Genomic DNA, 18,040 nt, shown 5'->3' with positions numbered 1-18,040 from the left:
CTTTTGTAAACACACACACAGCGTTTGAAGATTCATTTTACTGAATATCCCAAAATGTAAATCAAGAAGACAAAGTGTTAAATCAAGAATTAAAACTATTTATACTATAAATATATTCCATTCAGTCAGTGATTTATTTATTGCATTGTAAACCTGTATGACAAAAAAAAATACATTTATTTGTAATCTAGTGAATTAAATTTACCCCACATCTAAATGAAATACATACAACAGAAACGGCACTGTTTCTGTTGCATGTATTAATCCAACATGTTTGATAATGCACTCGATATGCATTGATTTAACCACAACACTGCTTGCAAAGGGCCGAACACGACTAGAGATACTCAAGCTCCCCCAGTGTTGCAGAATATGTGGACACTCATATCGTCACCTTAATTCCCCCAAACAGAACCCATCATCACCTCAACAGTAGACGTACAGTAATTCACTTTAAAGGCCTCTGCACAGCTGGGTCCTGCGTCACATGTAGTACCGCTTCTCTGTCCTTGTGTGGAGCATCACGGCCCGTCCAGCCAGCCCCGCCTCCACCCCTCCCTGAGGAACCACATACTGGGTCCCGTCAGTGGCTCTCTGAGGGTCCATGGTCCTCAGCTGCTCGTTACTCTGAGCTATGCTGTCCAAACTCCACAGCTGGTAGCGCAGGCTTTTGCCCTGCTTGGCCAGGACGTAAACATCTTTGACTGCCGTGTTACCGACAGGACAAGGAGCGCCGACGTCTCCGGCGAGGTGGAGCCAGGGCAGAGCGGGATCGGGCTCGGTGTGCTCTTTGCTCACGCTGCCCTGGTCCACAGCGAGGAGCACACCTGGAACAAAACAAATAGAGGCGTCAATTGTTGAGGTTGCTCCCAAATATGTGCGCAGTATCACACTCAACGTTTGAGCTTTTACTATGCATGTGTGGACTGCTATTAATATAATATATATTAACAAATAAACAAGTTTGACAACAGTGAGATAAAGCTGGGAACTGTTTCACTTCATTTGCTCTTTAACAATCCCCAAATAAAATGGTATGGAATATAGACCCAGAAACCAATTTATAAAAAATGCAGATAGACAACTTTAAAGTATATTTCAACAGTATGTTCACCAGGTGGAGGCAGATATATCACTTGTACAAACCAAGTAACATAATCAGTGATTGAGAACTTATGAAAAATTACAAACCATCTTAATGTGTCAATATAAAATAAATGACCTGCCTGGTGTATGTTCAATAGTAAGTTCCATCAAATACACCGACACCTGACATTTCTGAGCTTGCGGCTGATCCACAATCTGCTGCCAAAAGTTACATTTTGTTTGTTTACAGGGTTCATACACATTCTGACCAATGGATTTCCATGACTTTTCTATGACTTTTCCATGACTTTAAACCAAATTTCCATGACCAAACATTTCGTGAAATCTCGGTGTAAACATGAAAAAGTGAGAAAATGAAACTGAGAATACAAAGCATACAGTAAACCTTAAATGACACAAATGAATGAGAGACAATAGTTTGATTAAAAGAATAAACATTTATACAGATGTGGACTGTATAAATGTATGTATGCCTGCTTATATTTTGAGCGTCTTTCTTTTAAAAGCATTTTAATAATTTCAAACTCAGCGTAAATGAACGTCATGAACACATGAATGTAACACATTTCCATGACTTTTCCAAAACTTTGGGGATTTTATTTTTTCAAGGACTTTTCCAGGCCTAGAAATAACCGTTTTAAAATTGCATGACTTATCCAGGTTTTTCATGACAGTAAGAACCCTTTGTTTACTGCAGTAAAAAAGCTCCAAATCAGCTCCATGAAACGGACGTACCCCGGTTCCGTTTGTGAGGGAAAATACAAGACCTTCCACAATAAGCCTGGCTTTTCTCTGGTGAGTGAGCTCCCAGTTACCTGAGGCGACGGCCCAGTGCGCCCTGTGGCCGCCCCGCTGGCATGGCTCATGGTTGTAGTCCTCGTCATATCTGTACGCACCATCAAGGAATTATGTCCTTTCATGACACAAGTAGCAGTTTAAAAACAACCACAAAGTTTAGTTTGCATCAGAACAGCCCTCATGGGTCTGGGATACGGGATGAGAACAGGCTGTCTCCCCCACAGGTGTGTGATGATGGCTGCCGCGTTATTACCACTTAAACCCCCCGACAGCAATTCGGCCTCACAGCCACAAACCTCCTCCGCCAGCAGGGCCATGTTGTCAGCTGACAAAATAAAAATGGTAATGAGAACATAAAGAAACCAGACAACATAAACAGTTGAAATTGCACTTTAGTTGCTTGTGAAACATAAAAAGTGAATTAATACTAAAAATAAATTGTTTTTGTTGCACACCTGGTTAAAACCTTCACATTTTAATGATATCCTACATCTGGAGTGTAATGTCTTATTTGTACTTCTGAAACCATCCAGTGATGTCGAGGTAGGAATTTTAGCTTCAACGCTTCATTGTGCCATCAGAAAACTTCCCTATTTCCCTAAACAAAACTGGATGATCCATCACAACAGAAGCACACACCTCTCTTTGTTCTTGTTCCACACTCCGTTTTTATTCAACAACATTCAAAATCGACTCAAAACCGTTGTTACCTGAAAACATTTCCCCCTGCGCCGTGTATCCCCGGCTCCGTGCCGTCTGAACAACAGTTTCCATGTCGATACTCAGCTGTGGCTTTCGAAGGTGAGCGGACATCCACAAAGCCACCAGACCGCACCTGAAAGGGAAACGAATAACACACTCAGGCAGATTCTAGCACGTTTAAGGACTTGAAACCGAAACAAATTCAGTTCAAACTAATAACACCACAGACCCATTGAACATACAGCAGTTTTATTTGTGCTATAAAAATGGTTTCTCAGTCAAACATAGATCAAGGTATTACTTGACAATAGAGAGATTGTGATTACCGATTATTTAAAAATCAGACTTGCAGATTCGCATCATTTTTTGTTTTTGTTTTACTATAATTGACAACACCAACTTTTTTGTAACTTTTTTCCATGGAGAATTCAATTGTACATCTGCTGCTGTGTGTGTGATTTGCATGATGTGTGTGTGGCTGTGACATTACTATCGGCGCCAAATTTACACACCCGTGCCGCACAATGGCTTTAGGCCGTACACAACGGTACAGGTGTGGACATTTCGGGAAATACCACAGTGTACGGACTTACTGTGGACCATCTTGGATGAGGGAGGGCACATATGTGTTCACCAGGATCCACTGCAGGTCCTTCCTAAAACTGAAGTACACAAGAAAATACACAAGATAAATACACATATTATAATTGTCAACAATCTCTTTGAAGTGAGACATTTTCACAGTGCTTTTCCTACTTTTACAAGTAAAGATGTCTGCTGTGAAAGAGGCCGATAAATGCTTTCTTTGTGAGGCTTATAACATACATTTTGTTGACTTTGTGTCAGTTGTTGATTCAACTCTACCGGTACGTTTATCTGTGAGGGTGGAGTTAGTGTTGAGTCAGGGTTATATTACCATATATTGAGCTTTTTCCAACCGACTTAATATCAATTTGGGTGGACAATGTACTCGGAAAACCTTTTAATATAAAGCAGTCCAGTACAACTCCTTTAGAGCTGCAACTCAATTACTTGATAACCGTTTGGTTTATGAAGTGTCAGAACGTGGTGACAAGTGGTCGTTACAATTCCCTAAAGCCCCAGGTGACTTCTTCATATTACTGGTTTTGGCCAATCAACAGAAACGTGAAGACGTTCAATGAACCATCACAAATGACAAAGAAAAGCAAGAAAGCCTCACAACTGAAAAGCTGGAGCTTTTGTCCTTGAAAAGTTACTTTCGTGATAAATTGATTATCATTGTAGTTGCAGGTTTCTATTTCTATGCATTTGTAATCAATTACCATATTGCCTTTGGCAATAATGCTTACTTTTCTGTTGACATTGTCACAGAGGTGGTGTCAACTTTGTTGAGTCAAAGCTGACACCACCTCTGTGACAATGTCAACAGAAAAGTAAACATTATATGCTTCATTTAGGACTTATTACAGAACATTTGGATCGGATTGTACATGTGTATTTTATAATCTCGGCACTGGGTGTTTGTGCTTAACATGATTACAGGGGGAAATAGTTCTATAAATAGTTATTAGTCAGGTTAAATGAGAAAAACTAAGTATGCTCTCATCTCTCATTGTACAGCTCACCTGCTCTCTCTCTGACTGAGCAGTAAGCGGGCCTCTGTGTGGTTCCCCTCCACAGGACTTCTGCTACTGGCTATAGTCTGATACAGCTTCTTCTTGGGGGAGAAGGCTGGAGGAGGCGGTGGACCTGGAGGAGGAGGAGGAGGAGGAGGAGGAGGCAGGGGGCCCTCCACTGACATCTCTACTGAGCTGCTTTTCAATTAACCCTGACAGAGGTGGTGGTTCGGTTAGTATGTTGTGCAGGTCTAGGCACATTACACATTGTATTAACATTGTAATGCACACAACCTACCCGCCCACCCTTCACTCCCTCCTACCTTTAGCCTCCTCGCTCTGTAGCCTGCAAGCAAAGCGAAAAGTTAGTGAAGTTATCTTCGCTCGGTGTTCAATGATATTCGGTTGGAAACCGAAATCAACACATTTGTCTCCTTTTAGCGGTCATCGCTGGCAACAAATATGTGTCATATTTTAAACACTAGATCCCGCACCCACTTTTGACACTAGCAGAGCTGGGCTAACAGCGCCGGGGTTTTGGTTTGACCATATTAGGAGCGTGACTCTTCTTCTTGGGCTCCGCACCGCCGGTAACGGGCCACAGCGCCCTCTAGCGCGTCCTCTCTACAGTCCAGCTCATAGGCGGTATTGTGTGGGATAATGACACTACATCGTTGTTCTATTCGCTGCACTGTTAATGTATGTGTCCGAGTATCTATCGCCTGCATAAGAAGTAAAGAAAACCCGATTCAAAAGGGCGATAAAAGGGCGCTCAACTCATCTGAACAGGAACAGGTGTTACACCACATTGTGTCACCCGAGCTATCAGAATCTGTCAATCGCTCGTTATCGACATGATTTTTATCTATAAAAATAGGTGGTCCTTTCTAAACAATATTTTTAATTGGTAATTTGATAACAGCAGCTTTCGTAAAATACAGAAAGTGTGATAAAAAAAGAAGAACACGTTGGTGGTGATCACTGAATCTGATGGGTCACGGGATTTAGCGGAAACGGCCCCTGTGTTGTTTCTTAACGCGAGAACAGGGAACGGGATTTGAGAAGGCCGGGATTTCATTCACCACTTCGAGGAGGGTATTCCGTCGACAACGAGCTGATCGGTTAAATCAGTTATAGGTAATTAAGACCTTTTGGTAAACTATTTCTGAACTCAGATACCCCATTTGTACGTTATGCGATAACGAGGCCACCGGGTGTAGTCGATAGATTAGAATATTTAGCTCTAGTGAGCTATAGCTAAAGCTAGTAGTTAGCTAGCTAAAGGCTAACATTCTCGCATGTTATTCCAGGCAGACGGTTGTTACGTTGGCTGCTAATCAAGAATTGTACGTTAGCTGCTTGCCGGCTAATCAAGAATTGGGCTCTCATCTGGTTTAAACTGAACATTTAAAGGGTTTCCCTCCAACCACTCATCCGCAGGTATAGAAGATGGCCGCTCCGGACGTACGGCTTAATCATACAATCTACATCAACAATTTGAATGAGAAAATCAAGAAAGATGGTAAGTTTTTCCTAAACGTTACTTTCTAACTTCACGTTTCAAGTTAAATGCACACAGCTCACAGAGGGCCCCTCTCATCAAACTGATGGTTTATCACATGTTTCACTGATGGTTTATCACACAATTTGTGTGTGTGTATGTATGTATGTATGTATGTATGTATGTATGTATGTGTGTGTATATATGTGTATATATATATATGTATATATATATATATATATACACACACACACACACACAATGAGAGCTACTTGAAACCAGAGGCAAATTCCATGTGTGTGTAGACCCACATGGCCAATATAGCTGATTCTGATGTGTCCTGTTTCTACAGAGTTGAAAAAGTCGTTGTACGCCATCTTCTCCCAGTTTGGACAGATTTTGGACATCTTGGTTGCACGAAACATGAGGATGAAGGGTCAGGCCTTTGTTATTTTCAAAGAGGTTAACAGTGCTTCCAATGCTCTGAGATCCATGCAGGGATTTCCTTTTTACGACAAACCTATGGTAGGTTCATCACACAGTGAATGACTCATCACGAGAAGCTTCACAGATGATACAAGATGGCACAAAGGATCAACACAATATAACTGCTGCATATAAACTGTAACCTCTGAGATACATGGGGGTCCTAACTGTCATCTGTCTTCTGTCTTTTCCAGCGTATCCAGTATGCCAAGATTGACTCAGACATCATAGCTAAAATGAAGGGGACTTTCGTGGAGCGTGATCGTAAAAAGGAGAAGAAGAAGATCAAAGGAGCTGATGCAGGGGCCGCTAAGAAGGGTGTACCAGGAGCTGCTGTCCCCATGGTTGCTGGGGTACCTGGTGCCATGCCTGTGAGTAGCGCAATGGGGGTCCTATTGTTGATCCGGTTGTAGCATTACTGATTAAACGGTAGCGTACAGGTTACCCAGATTTGAGTGAAGGTCAATCGATGGTGTAAGTAAGGGCAAAAAGAGGAATACTTTGGTGGGGAAATGTCATCAAAGCAACTGACATGCTCTGTTGTACTTCACTCCTCAGGGAATGCCTCCCATGAACCAGGCTCCCCGTATGATGCACATGCCGGGCCAGCCGCCTTATATGCCTCCTCCTGGCATGATGCCTCCTCCAGGGATGGGTCAGATGCCCCCTGGTTCCATGCCTCCTGGACAGATGATGCCAGGACAGATGCCAGGACAGATGCCTCAGCAGGTATGTTGTCATTTATTTTTTATTTTCTCTTTTAAATGTTGGCCTGGTGGTTCTAATCTAATCTCTACTGTCTTCATCCTCACAGATTGCAGAAAATCCTCCCAATCACATCCTCTTCCTCACCAACCTGCCAGAGGAAACAAACGAACTCATGCTCTCAATGCTCTTCAACCAGTTAGTACTCCTCTCTGCATCTGGTTTTGCACTTTTATATTCATCATTTTATCGAATGCCTGACCTGACTGTATTGTTTGTATTCAGGTTCCCTGGTTTCAAGGAAGTGCGTCTGGTCCCTGGTCGTCACGACATCGCCTTTGTAGAATTTGAGAACGAGGTGCAGGCCGCCGCTGCACGAGACGCACTACAAGGCTTTAAGATCACACAAGCCAACGCCATGAAGATCTCATTTGCTAAGAAATAACTGCTTTCAAGTCTGCTCTTTTTCTGACATGCTTGAACACATGCCTTTTTAGACATGTACAGCAGTGACCCAAACTAAGAAACTTTTTTTAGAAATTGACACTGAAGAGGTGTTTCTTTTTTTCTTCGTCCAGGATTACGTGTAAGTATAAATTTTTGCATTAAGTTGCTCTGTATTATCGTAGCACACTTGCAGAACTCTTGATTAAAAACAAATGCCAGGTAACCGTATGGAGGAGTTCTTCGTTCGAATGATCGGTATCAATGCTGGTCTACATTTGTATTCCTACTCAAATCCTTGAGCAACTTGATGCGTCTGCTGTATGTTGTTGTCATGAAGCATTGCACCCAGGGTCCGGTCTACCAGACATTGTACCTGGAGCTTTTGTTTTTATATTAAAGTGAATTTTCTTTCAGTGTTCTGCCTCCCTTCTCATATATTTATGTTGCGGTTTGGCCAATAGATGATGATAAACTTTCGCCTACTTCTGATGTTGTGTTGATAAACGTTGCTGCTGTTAGTTCTGCATCGTCCCAGGTGTAGTGACTTTTGCTGAAACTTGTTTTTCTGCAATAATCTGTTGTTGCAGGGGTCGTATGGAAATCTCAGCATGGCTTATTTACAGAAATCTCTTTCTTTTTTTTTTTTTGGAACATAAAACGGCCAAGTTGATTATCATAATTGTCTTTATTAGTCAGCAGTGGAGCTCAAAAGGAAATGTAGGAAGGCAGAGAAGGGCATTTGTGTCATGCAACACAACTCCTTGACTGGACACACAAATTCTGCCCTCCCAAAAAAAAAAAATTCTTAGTTACATATTTATTAAAAGGTAATCCAGCTCTGACATTCAAAGCATTCATGGGCCTCCATACAAATCATCATCCCTCCTGTAAACCAATTGGAGTCTCATTCAATTTGACTTTGAAGTGCATAACCCGAACAAAATAAATCAAATTGTGTCTTTGAGATGGATTACTTATTTGACTGCAGAATTTACTGACCATCAAGTGTTTCCTTTTTATTTTTGGATTGTACAAATAAATCCATCTGTGGTTAGTGAAGTAGAACGTTACTTTTCTTCATAACAACAATTAAACACTCGAGCAAAGTAGCTGCATGTCAGAATTATGATTATGCTGTAGACCTCTTAATAAACACTGAACTCTGAAGTGATTTTTAATGAGCGCAAATGGAAACGATTGTGTTGAATTTGCCAATTAGTAAATGCTTGCAGTGCGTTTTGAAGCACATCCTCAAAGGCCTTTACACACTAGTAATTACAGGCCAATAAGGACCACCACCTCTCCTCAAAGGCTGGATTCATGAGTTGGGGGGGAGTGATCAGAGTCCGGCCTCAAGAGCTTAGTTTAGACTCTGCTGCGGCCGGTGCACACTGGGCCTCCCTGTTGTGGGCTTAAACTGAGCAGTTGTCTTCAGGTCAGCTCTACAGTGTACACTGAAATGCACATTCTTCTGTATTTTCCAAGCCTCCACACTTCCTTATTTTGCCTTGAGAAAGCGCTGACCTTAGGCACAAGGGCGCCGTGTGTGTGTGAGTGTCGCATGCTCTTGGCAACGCGCCGAGGGCCTTCATTCACCAACACAGCGATCTTTCAGTTGCTGGGACTGAAAGGCAACTTCTACGTATCCGGTGGCTGTTTGGGAGTTGAGTCTGAGTGAGTGAGCTCAAACATCAGCTGCTGGCGCATATCTGCATTCATGAGCACCTTTTTGCTCTATAAGAGTCACATGTCTTGTCATTGACCACTTAGACCCACAGACCATCATATGAATGAACCCCTTCGCTTAGACCAGAATGTTCCTTTCTGCAGCGGATACCAAATAGGGTATTTTGAAATGTGTGCACCTAATAATAAAAACAAGGTGATCTCAAATATATATTTTCCTAATAAACCGTTTATTGAGATTCAAACTATATGAGGGAGTTTAACTTGTAAAAAAAAGTCGCATGCAACAGAAGTTTCCAGCTCATGTCTTCCGTAGACTAAATAGTGATTAAAGTCGAGTATCAAAAAAATCTGCACAAAGGACACACGTGACCACTAGATGGCGCCAACTACACTCTCGGTAACGAGACCCACGGCGTTTTAAGTTTGTTGGTTTTCGCGGAGTGCAGCTCAGGTGAGCCGCACACAGCAGCCTCTGAGCAGACCCAGTGAGATCTGCATGGTTAGAATTCAGCTCATGTGTGGAGGTCACTGCTCCGCTATGCAAATCCGCCCTCTGCTCCTTAAGGGCCCTCTGTTCTGCTCTGGGGGTCACCGCGGAGGGCCAGGCCGCCGAAACACCAGCGGTTGTCAGGGGAAGCTCTTGAGCAACACGCTCGTGGAGGAGGGAGGCTGAATCTCATTAGATTGTCTCCGAAGAAGAAGGTGCATTGTGTGGGAAGTCCAGCATCCAACAAGACGAGCTCTGGAAGTCAGATGTGGAAAATATTCAAAAGAAGCCTGTATGCCCCACAATTCTCTTTTATATCCATGCGCTCACCCGGTTAGTATTTATTGCAGCCGGCGGCATCATAAAGCAGCGGCATGTTCACAGCCAACACTAATCATAAATGTGGCATGACGATCAGTGCGCATGGTGCTTTTCGGTACCTGCGCCACGTGTGTCATCACTGCATGCGCGCAATAACGCTTTAGTAGAAACAACAAAGCTGCAGTTTTGTGAAAACATTTTTTGGGTCAATATATTTGTAAATTTAGTGTCACCATCCGTAGCAGAGTGGTATTTTAATTACGGAGGGCTTCAACTTCAAACGCCTATAGAAACCTCCCCGTTCAGAGGCCACTCGAGCCGGAGCAAAACTGTGAAAAGCAGTTAATTGGCGCGGCGGAGCTTTGAAGCTGAGGTCTGAAACCCGAGGAGACGAACTAGCGAGGTGCCACAAAAGGTAGAGAGGAAAAAGAAAACCCACAGAGGAGAGCTGAAACGCGTTCAGGATCATCCCAAGCGTACATGTGACATAAAAACAAAGTTTGGGAGTTGCGAAAAATGTAGAGAGAGAGATAGAAAGGGATGAGCGAATTGGTGCGCGCTGGGAACCATCCGGACGAGAGCTGAGAGACGGATATTCCCTGCCTCAGGACACACCCTCGATGCTCTCTCTCTCTCTCTCTCTCTCTCTCTCTCATTGTTTCCCACACTGACTCTGTCGCCGCCGGGCTTTGTATCGGGTTCCACCGGCTTAGATGAGAGAAGCGCAAAGTGGAATCATTCCGCTGGAGAGACGCAACTTCGGTGCCAGCTTTCATGCATTCATCGCGAAGTAGGACGAAACATTGATGGGGTATTATTTATTTTTTAAAGTCTTTTTGCGCGTGAATCAGGTTTGAAGAGAGACAGAAGAAGAGGAAGAAGAAGAAGAAGAAGAGGAAGAAGAAGAAGAAGAGTGTGAGCTAATTTGGATGAGAGTTCAAGTCAAGTGAGCCGGCAGATTGGACTATTAAAGCCTCTTAACTCAGGTGGTGGGAGGAAAGCAGCGCAAAGGGGAGCGTGTTTGTGTGCATGTTTCATTCCCAGTGGAAATCCACCCCGGACACAGCGGCAAGGGGTTGATCGGGTGTGTGTGGTTCGGTGGGTGTGCGGGGGACGAATCCAAGCGGAGACAGAGGCAGTTATGGTTTCTCTGACCTGGACGCGATGAAGTGGCTCTGCGTGAGTTTCAGGGTTTAATACTGGAGAGGAGGAGAGCTGGGCGGACGGACGGACACGGGGAGGAGGAGGAGGAGGAAGAGGAGGAGGAGGAGGAGGACACACCGCCAAGGCGCACAACACGGTACCCAATCCCCTGACGCAGGGATGGAGAGCACAGGAGCGCACAGGGTAACTCGACTCGATCCCAGAAACGGGAGCGGAAAGATCACTGCGAGGCCCGGCATGAGGAGTCACCGACACCGGGGACACCTCCACCTGCAGCGGACTGTGGTTTTTCTCGTCTTGCTCACGATACAACCGCAGGTAAGCCACCGATTAAGTGCTATTTCGGGCGGCATGTACCTAAACCCCCGGAGCTGACTTTTAATGTGCTTCAGTCGGTATTTCTTATCACAGCTGCGTGGAAACAGTCAATAATGGAGTCCACACACACACACACACACACACACACACACACACACACACACACACACACACACACACACACACACACACACACACCCTCACCCTCCGTCCCTTCCCTCTTTGTGCTGCCCTCATTCTGCTCCTACATGGCGCTGTGCCCACCTGTTGTTTCTGCCCGCTGGTGTCTATTATCCCACGCAACACTAGAACTACTGTAATCCTGTTTTAGAAGCATGGGCTGCAAATATCACAGCAAAAATGTGTGTTGGCATATGAATATTTAAGCAAAATCACGTTTTTTTTTGCATTATAGAGGTCAGTGTTTATTACTCCACTGTTTGTAAACACATAGTATAAAACGAGACAGACACAAATCAAGCATAATAACAGAATAATATTTAGATAAAACCATTTTTTTAGGGACTGTGATGCCTCCTCAGTGAAAACGATAAATATCACCTTAATTACGCACCACACACCCTCTGTCCAGTGTCCACTGCAGTGACTGCATCTTCTTTGCTTCTCCATCTTTAGCAAGTTATTTATTTTATATTATCTGCATTACAGACACTTCCCTCAATCTTAATTTCTCATTGACTTTCTTCTGTGTGTTACAGTGCTTTCTAGAACATAGCATCACTGCAGCAACTTGTAGGTGATTCAGACAAGCATTAGCTTAAGGCATTTTGGGCATTATTTTGAAATGCTTTGGCGATGCCAACATAATATTGGGCATGAAGGTGCAAACACAAAATATCTGTTCTGTTGTTTGCCCTGCGAGCTGTCAGCTGCTATCAGGATGTGTGACAGGATCCAATAGTAGCAAGAACAAGCCCAGAGGTGCTCCAACCTGTGTGTGTGTGTGTGTGTGTGTGTGTTGTGTGTGTGTTCTTCTTCTAAACACTGAGCTCATACAGCATCTGTGTCTTGGGTGTGTGTGGAGCCCGGGGCCACAGCCGAATAAACTCCAGGTCGTGTGAATGTTGAACGTTCGGGCAGCTCTGCATGTCTCTCTCTGCACCTCTGCAACCTCCTCACAGCGGAGGAACAACACACTCCACTCCCTCCATTCTCTGACTGCACTGCAGTGAGAAACACACACTCTGGATCCTCTGCTGTTGGGGACTATTTATCAATGCTTACAGCGTGAAGCTGTTGCCTGTCCAGCATGATGTCTGTTGTCCAGGTGTATCATCCCCAAGGCTCAGACTGCAGTGCAGTGTGAGCCTTGGGGATACCGTGACAATGTGAGTTTCAGTTTGTCAGATTCAAAAGGTTACATTTGGTTATCTCCACTTCACCATCAGCTTTCTCTAAGATGTGTCACGCATCAGGAGCATGAACTGTTTCACATATACCAGAGCTTGTATTTGTCATAAGTGATTTAAATTCTGAAACCTGTTCTTCTAACTGGAAATCCCTCCGGACATAGTTGTGCTGAGGTGTTGAGATGCTGACTGAAGCTCATTGGTACATACTGCCAATATTTGTATTATCAATAAATCTGCCAAAATAGGATATATTATTCGTTCAATAAAATGTCAGTAAATAAAATACTGACACAAGTCAAAGGTAACTTCTTTAAAAAGCTAATTTTAGCTGAACAATACTTCTAAACTCAAAGATATTCAATGACAAGGAAACACATTCAGTCTATTTCTAACCATACATTTTCAGTTGATCAAACAATAGATTAAGGAAGTAATTGTTTCAGCTCATTGACATTTAAAGTACCACCATTTTTTTTTTTTTAAAGTAGTAATGTTTTTCCAAATAGAATTCTATGTATTTACACGTATGTGCATAGGATCTCAGTTTAGCTGTTCACAGCAATGGTCTGTGGTTTATTGTGTAGCCCTGTCATATGCAATGCACTTGACGCATATTAAACAGATTTAACATTTCATCTTATTTTATTCTGTTTGTTTGCTCTGTACTGTTTGACTGTGTTGTAATGTGAGCAATAGCTGCAGCCCTTTTCAACTTTTCCTATAGACTTGCATTCAAACTGCTGCTTTCTACCGGTTCACCTACATGCAGTTAAAGAGAGTTCAGAAAGAGGAGTTGTTTGTGAGCCACTCTGAGTTTTGAGTGTAGTGATCCTTTAACTACCCAACGCTCCTGCAGAGATTCAGCTTTGCCTCTCTCTCTCTCTCTCTCTCTCTCTCTCTCTCTGGTGAGACTGAGCGCTGAAATGCTGGTATGCAGGGAATGGCTGGGGCAGCGAGAGGAGGAGAGGAAGAAAGGAGGATGTAGAGTGATGAGCGCCACTGTATCTCCACAAGCCTTTTGATGTAGACCAGTTCCCCTCTGCTCTCCATGCCTCAACCCCTCCCACTCACCCCCTCAACCCCTCGGCTCAGGGACAGGGGCATGAGAGGGACACACAAACCAAACACAATGGGGCGACTGAGATTCTGGCTCGATGTTGGGCAGCAGACACATGAGAGCTTGTTGGTTGGAGTGATTTCTGTCCACGGTGAAGCGTAGAACACCGCTGGTGAAACATGACTCTAATTCCTGGACTTAATGAGCAATAATTAAGCTCAATGATTGTGCGAGGATGCCGGAAAGGGCTGTGAATTATTCAGATTTATTCATCACTTGAGGTTTCATGGCCAACTGAGATAACAGTGGCTCAATTTGTTTTGCGTTTGCAATTGTTGGAAGAAGCCAAAGCTTAATTCTGCTACAGTGACACACACACACACGCACACACACACACACACACACACACACACACACACACACACACACACACACACACACACACACACACACACACACACAAACATGCATGCACGCACATATCTGACCCCAATGCTCTGAGCCTCTCAGGGGGTCTTGTTAACTCTAGTGTGTGTGTGTGTGTGTGTGTGTGTGTGTGCGTGTGCGTGTGCGTGTGTGTGTGTGTGTTTGTCCCCTCCACCCATCTTTAAACAGGGAGGGGACACAGAGAAAAGAAAGGGAGGTGGATGAAAAGGAGCAGGGCAACAATGCAGAAAAGAGTTGATTACCACAGAAAGAGAAATGACAGGAGTGTTATAGCTCGTTAGAGAAAGGAGGAGGAGGAGGAGGAGGAGGAAGAGGAGGAGGAAGAGTCTCCTCAGTGTCCTCTCCTGGGAAGAGAGAGTGAGAAATAATAAGGGAGTGGTGGTGACACAAAGGTAGAGTGAAGAAAGAAAAAGGAAGACAAGGAAGTTGAGAGATAGATTGTTTAATTTCAGGCAGTGTGTCTACATGATTTGGATGGAACAGTTAGATTTTTAGAGCTGTGGGAATCAGTCATGTCCACATTTGTTTTCTCTCTCTCTCACTTGGTTGTCTGACGACTGTTGTCTTGTTACATACTGACAAACAGAGGATACAGAGGAGACATGCAGGCTGCTGCAGATCCACAGAAGTAGTGACACAGCACATTGCAGGAAACATGAACATTTAGAAACACTATCAATTGAAGTATTTTTTATGATGATGATGAAAAATTGAAGTTTTCAGGTGACAATGAAGGACAAGATGGACAAGAATTCTGGTTCTTGTCTCGGTTTACAGTGTTTGGTCCCATGCATCATTAATAACGTTGCTGATTTTTGTGTCATTGTGAAAAAAAAGGATGGTTATGCACAAAAGTTTCCAAATCACCATCTGAAGTTTTGTGGCCAAAATGGGATTTAGTGTCCTGGTTGTTGCAAGAGACCACTGCAACTGAAGGTTGGCATGTCCTGGCAGTGGTCATTCATTATTTCTGATGAGCAGCAATACCAGTCCTCAACAACAGCCTCCATGTATTATTACACACCAACAATTAGAGGAATAGCTCAACATTTTAGGAAATACACTTATTTCCTTTCTTGTGAAGACTTCGTTAAGTAGTTTGATGCATGATCTCCTGTCTGTACGGTAAATATGAAGCTACAGCCATTAGCTTAGCGTAGCATAAAGATTGGAAACAGTGAACCAGATTGCCTGGATCTGTCTAAATCTGTTTTATAGCACCTCTGAAGCTCATTAATTTATACGTAAAATCGGTTGTTATGTGCTGGATATGACTTGGCCGATGATTATTCTGTCATCACTGCTGAAAGTCACATCTTCACATCTAACTCTTGGCCAGAAAGCTCAAGCGTTTTCCCAACATGACGCAATATTCCTTTAAAAAAGTTCTGTTCTACAGAGACTAGAAATCCTTTCCATGTTCTCACTGAAACCTTCTTTTACCTTACTTCTTAAATGTCTTCTGTCCATTTTCGAAGCTTAATGGGTATCTACAACCTTCCTAGACAGCCACACTCGAATAGCTCTTGCTCTTAAAACCCACACCACCTAACCCACAGCCTAATCTCCTCCAACATCAATGCAGCCATCTTTAAAATGTCCCTCCGCACTCCAATTAACCTGACTTTAAAGTGTACAGTGTGTGTACTGCCCTGCATTTTCACACATCCTAAAAACACCCGTAAATTTCAGTTGTTGACGTTTGGTCATTTTGCATCAGTGAGAACTTGCATATTGTAATTGCTTGTGTTTCCATGCATGTGTAACGCCAGATACTATATTAATGTAACTTTCTCCTCTCTCTGGACTCAGGCTGTGTGTGCAGTCGGCATGTTCGAGCTTCAGATCCATTACTTCGAGAACCCCCTCGGACTTCTGCTGAGTGGAGACTGCTGCGACCTCCAGGCCAGCGGCGGGCAGCGCTGCTCTGCCAGGGACCAATGTGACACTTTCTTCAAGGCCTGCCTCAAGGAGTACCAGGCCCGGGTCATGCCAACTGGAGCCTGCACCTTCGGGTTGGGCAGCACGGGGATCCTGGGTGGAAACTCCCAGTCGCTCCACCACCGAGGACACGATAGAGGAGGAGGAGGAGGAGGAGGGGGAGAGGACGGGACTAATGGACACATTGTCATTCCCTTCAAATACGCGTGGCCAGTAAGTACAGGGGCAGTGCTGGTTATCAGTATGGTTACCAAGGGAACAGGCTAAGCTTCAAGTACAATACACTCAAACTGAAGCTAGCGTTGAATAACAATGACACTCAGAGTTCAGACTCACATGCTTTTACACCTTCTCTGTCCTTCTCTGGGGACGGGTGGAAAAAAACCATCTGAACCAGAGCACCTTTTTTAAATGTATATATGGTGTATCACAATATTTTTTTAGGTATGGGGGATACCCTTGTATAGGGATGGGTATCGTTTGGGTTTTTCCCGATACCGGTGCTAAAACGCTACTTTTAAAACGATGCCGGTGCCTAAACGATGCCTGAACCGATACTTTAAAACAAAGAAGCACAAAACGATGATTGACAACACTAAGAAAGGCTTTTTTTTAATCGCCAAGGCAATTGTTTTTCTTCAAATTGAACAATATATTAACTGTTTAAAGTATACTGTAATATAAATAAATACAAAACACTTGACTTCAAACTACAGCTTCAAACTTTTTAACTTAAACTATGAACAATCAAAAAAAACAACAGACACAAGCATCATTGGGACCGTGTGCAACAGACCTCCACTCAGAAACTGTTGGATTCTACAAACTGCTGCTCTCCTGGACTACACGTCATCATTCATATCGACTGAGAGCTTTTCTGAACCAGACGGAGCTGCTCTTGAATTCGGCAAACACCAAATGAACCGAGGAACAAACACGTCTCCTAATAATCTCACTTTGTGTCACGGCTTGGAGCGTTTCTCGTCCAGATTCCAGCATTTAAAACAGACGTTTCCTCATTGAGGTTTGGTGGAGAAAACGGAGTGTTTGTCTCTTGGAGTTCGTCTTTTCTTCTTTACACTCAATGGTTTTGTTGCATTTGCTGCACGTCGCATTGTTCGAATCGTTTTTTGCGAAATACAATAGCTACTTTAGCTATTCTAACGGTAGGCTATCGTTAGCTGCTGTCAGGGCGGACTCATCAGAGTAAAAAAAGTATTTCAATCGGCTCAGGAAGCACCGAAATCTGCATTGCGTTTCGGTCCGTTAGGTACCGGTCGTATAGGTTTTCGGTACCCAACCCTATAGCGTTGTAGAGTTAATGTCCACGTGTCACACTGGACTGTAATAGAAAGTCAAATTTCAGAAATCATTCATGGAGAAATTCGATTTTTCTTTGTGATTGCCTTGATTCATATAGTGAAAACCAAATTGTTGCAGAGGTGGGCCATCTTGCCAAAAACAAAGACCACCACCACAAAGAATGAATACAATTTCCTAAAATCGAATGTATGTCCTCATACAGTTATACTGGTGTACCTGCAAAGCCAATCACATGAGTATTTAGCTCAAAGCACGACGTCATTTTCTCTTCTTCAGATCTCTACAAATCATTCACATGAAACCATTTTGGGGTTAACTAAGTTAACTCTTTGCTCACACTAAGGTCATAACCGTGTCAAGGGATCATAATCATCATTCAACTTTCTTTTAAAATGTCAAAAGCAATAAACCCTTTAGATGTAATCTCAATGATGTAATCCTCAGATAAACATTTACCTGGATTCACAAAAGATTTATAAAAAAAACCAATTTGATTACAGTGATAAATGATAAAAGAAATTACTCCACAATATTACAGAATCTCAATAGTAGTTTGCTATTTTCAACCATCGAGCA

The 18,040-nt window shown here is 43.2% G+C and overlaps 2 protein-coding genes across 2 annotated transcripts; one reads left to right on the top strand and one right to left on the bottom strand.

Annotated features, from left to right (window-relative positions):
- Positions 1-55: 55 nt before the first annotated feature.
- Positions 56-4,390, bottom strand: actmap (actin maturation protease; the record flags this gene model as incomplete). Its single annotated transcript, XM_079225105.1, has 6 exons — positions 56-827; positions 1,923-1,993; positions 2,101-2,230; positions 2,616-2,740; positions 3,201-3,269; positions 4,215-4,390. The coding sequence occupies 6 exons, from the start codon at positions 4,388-4,390 to the stop codon at positions 484-486; spliced, it is 915 nt and encodes a 304-aa protein (XP_079081231.1). The 3' UTR covers positions 56-483.
- Positions 4,391-5,263: 873 nt separating this feature from the next.
- On the top strand, positions 5,264-7,760 carry snrpa (small nuclear ribonucleoprotein polypeptide A). Its single transcript, XM_079225424.1, has 7 exons — positions 5,264-5,342; positions 5,646-5,727; positions 6,059-6,231; positions 6,387-6,563; positions 6,751-6,921; positions 7,007-7,095; positions 7,183-7,760. Exons 2-7 carry the CDS (start codon positions 5,655-5,657, stop codon positions 7,340-7,342), a joined length of 843 nt encoding a protein of 280 aa, XP_079081550.1. The 5' UTR covers positions 5,264-5,342; positions 5,646-5,654; the 3' UTR covers positions 7,343-7,760.
- Positions 7,761-18,040: the final 10,280 nt, after the last annotated feature.

The sequence above is a fragment of the Taurulus bubalis genome (genome assembly GCF_910589615.1).
Source record: "Taurulus bubalis genome assembly, chromosome: 10".
Classification (NCBI taxonomy): Eukaryota; Metazoa; Chordata; class Actinopteri; order Perciformes; family Cottidae; genus Taurulus; species Taurulus bubalis.
The sequence above is the reverse complement of the archived record's forward strand: the minus strand, read 5'-3'. Positions and strand labels throughout refer to the sequence as shown.

Coding starts and splice junctions, on each gene's coding strand:
- snrpa (XM_079225424.1), top strand. CDS start 5,655: ATGGCCGCTCCGGACGTACGGCTTAATCATACAATCTACATCAACAAT. Junction 5,728..6,058: donor TGAGAAAATCAAGAAAGATG/GTAAGTTTTTCC, acceptor CTGTTTCTACAG/AGTTGAAAAAGTCGTTGTAC. Junction 6,564..6,750: donor GGGTACCTGGTGCCATGCCT/GTGAGTAGCGCA, acceptor TTCACTCCTCAG/GGAATGCCTCCCATGAACCA.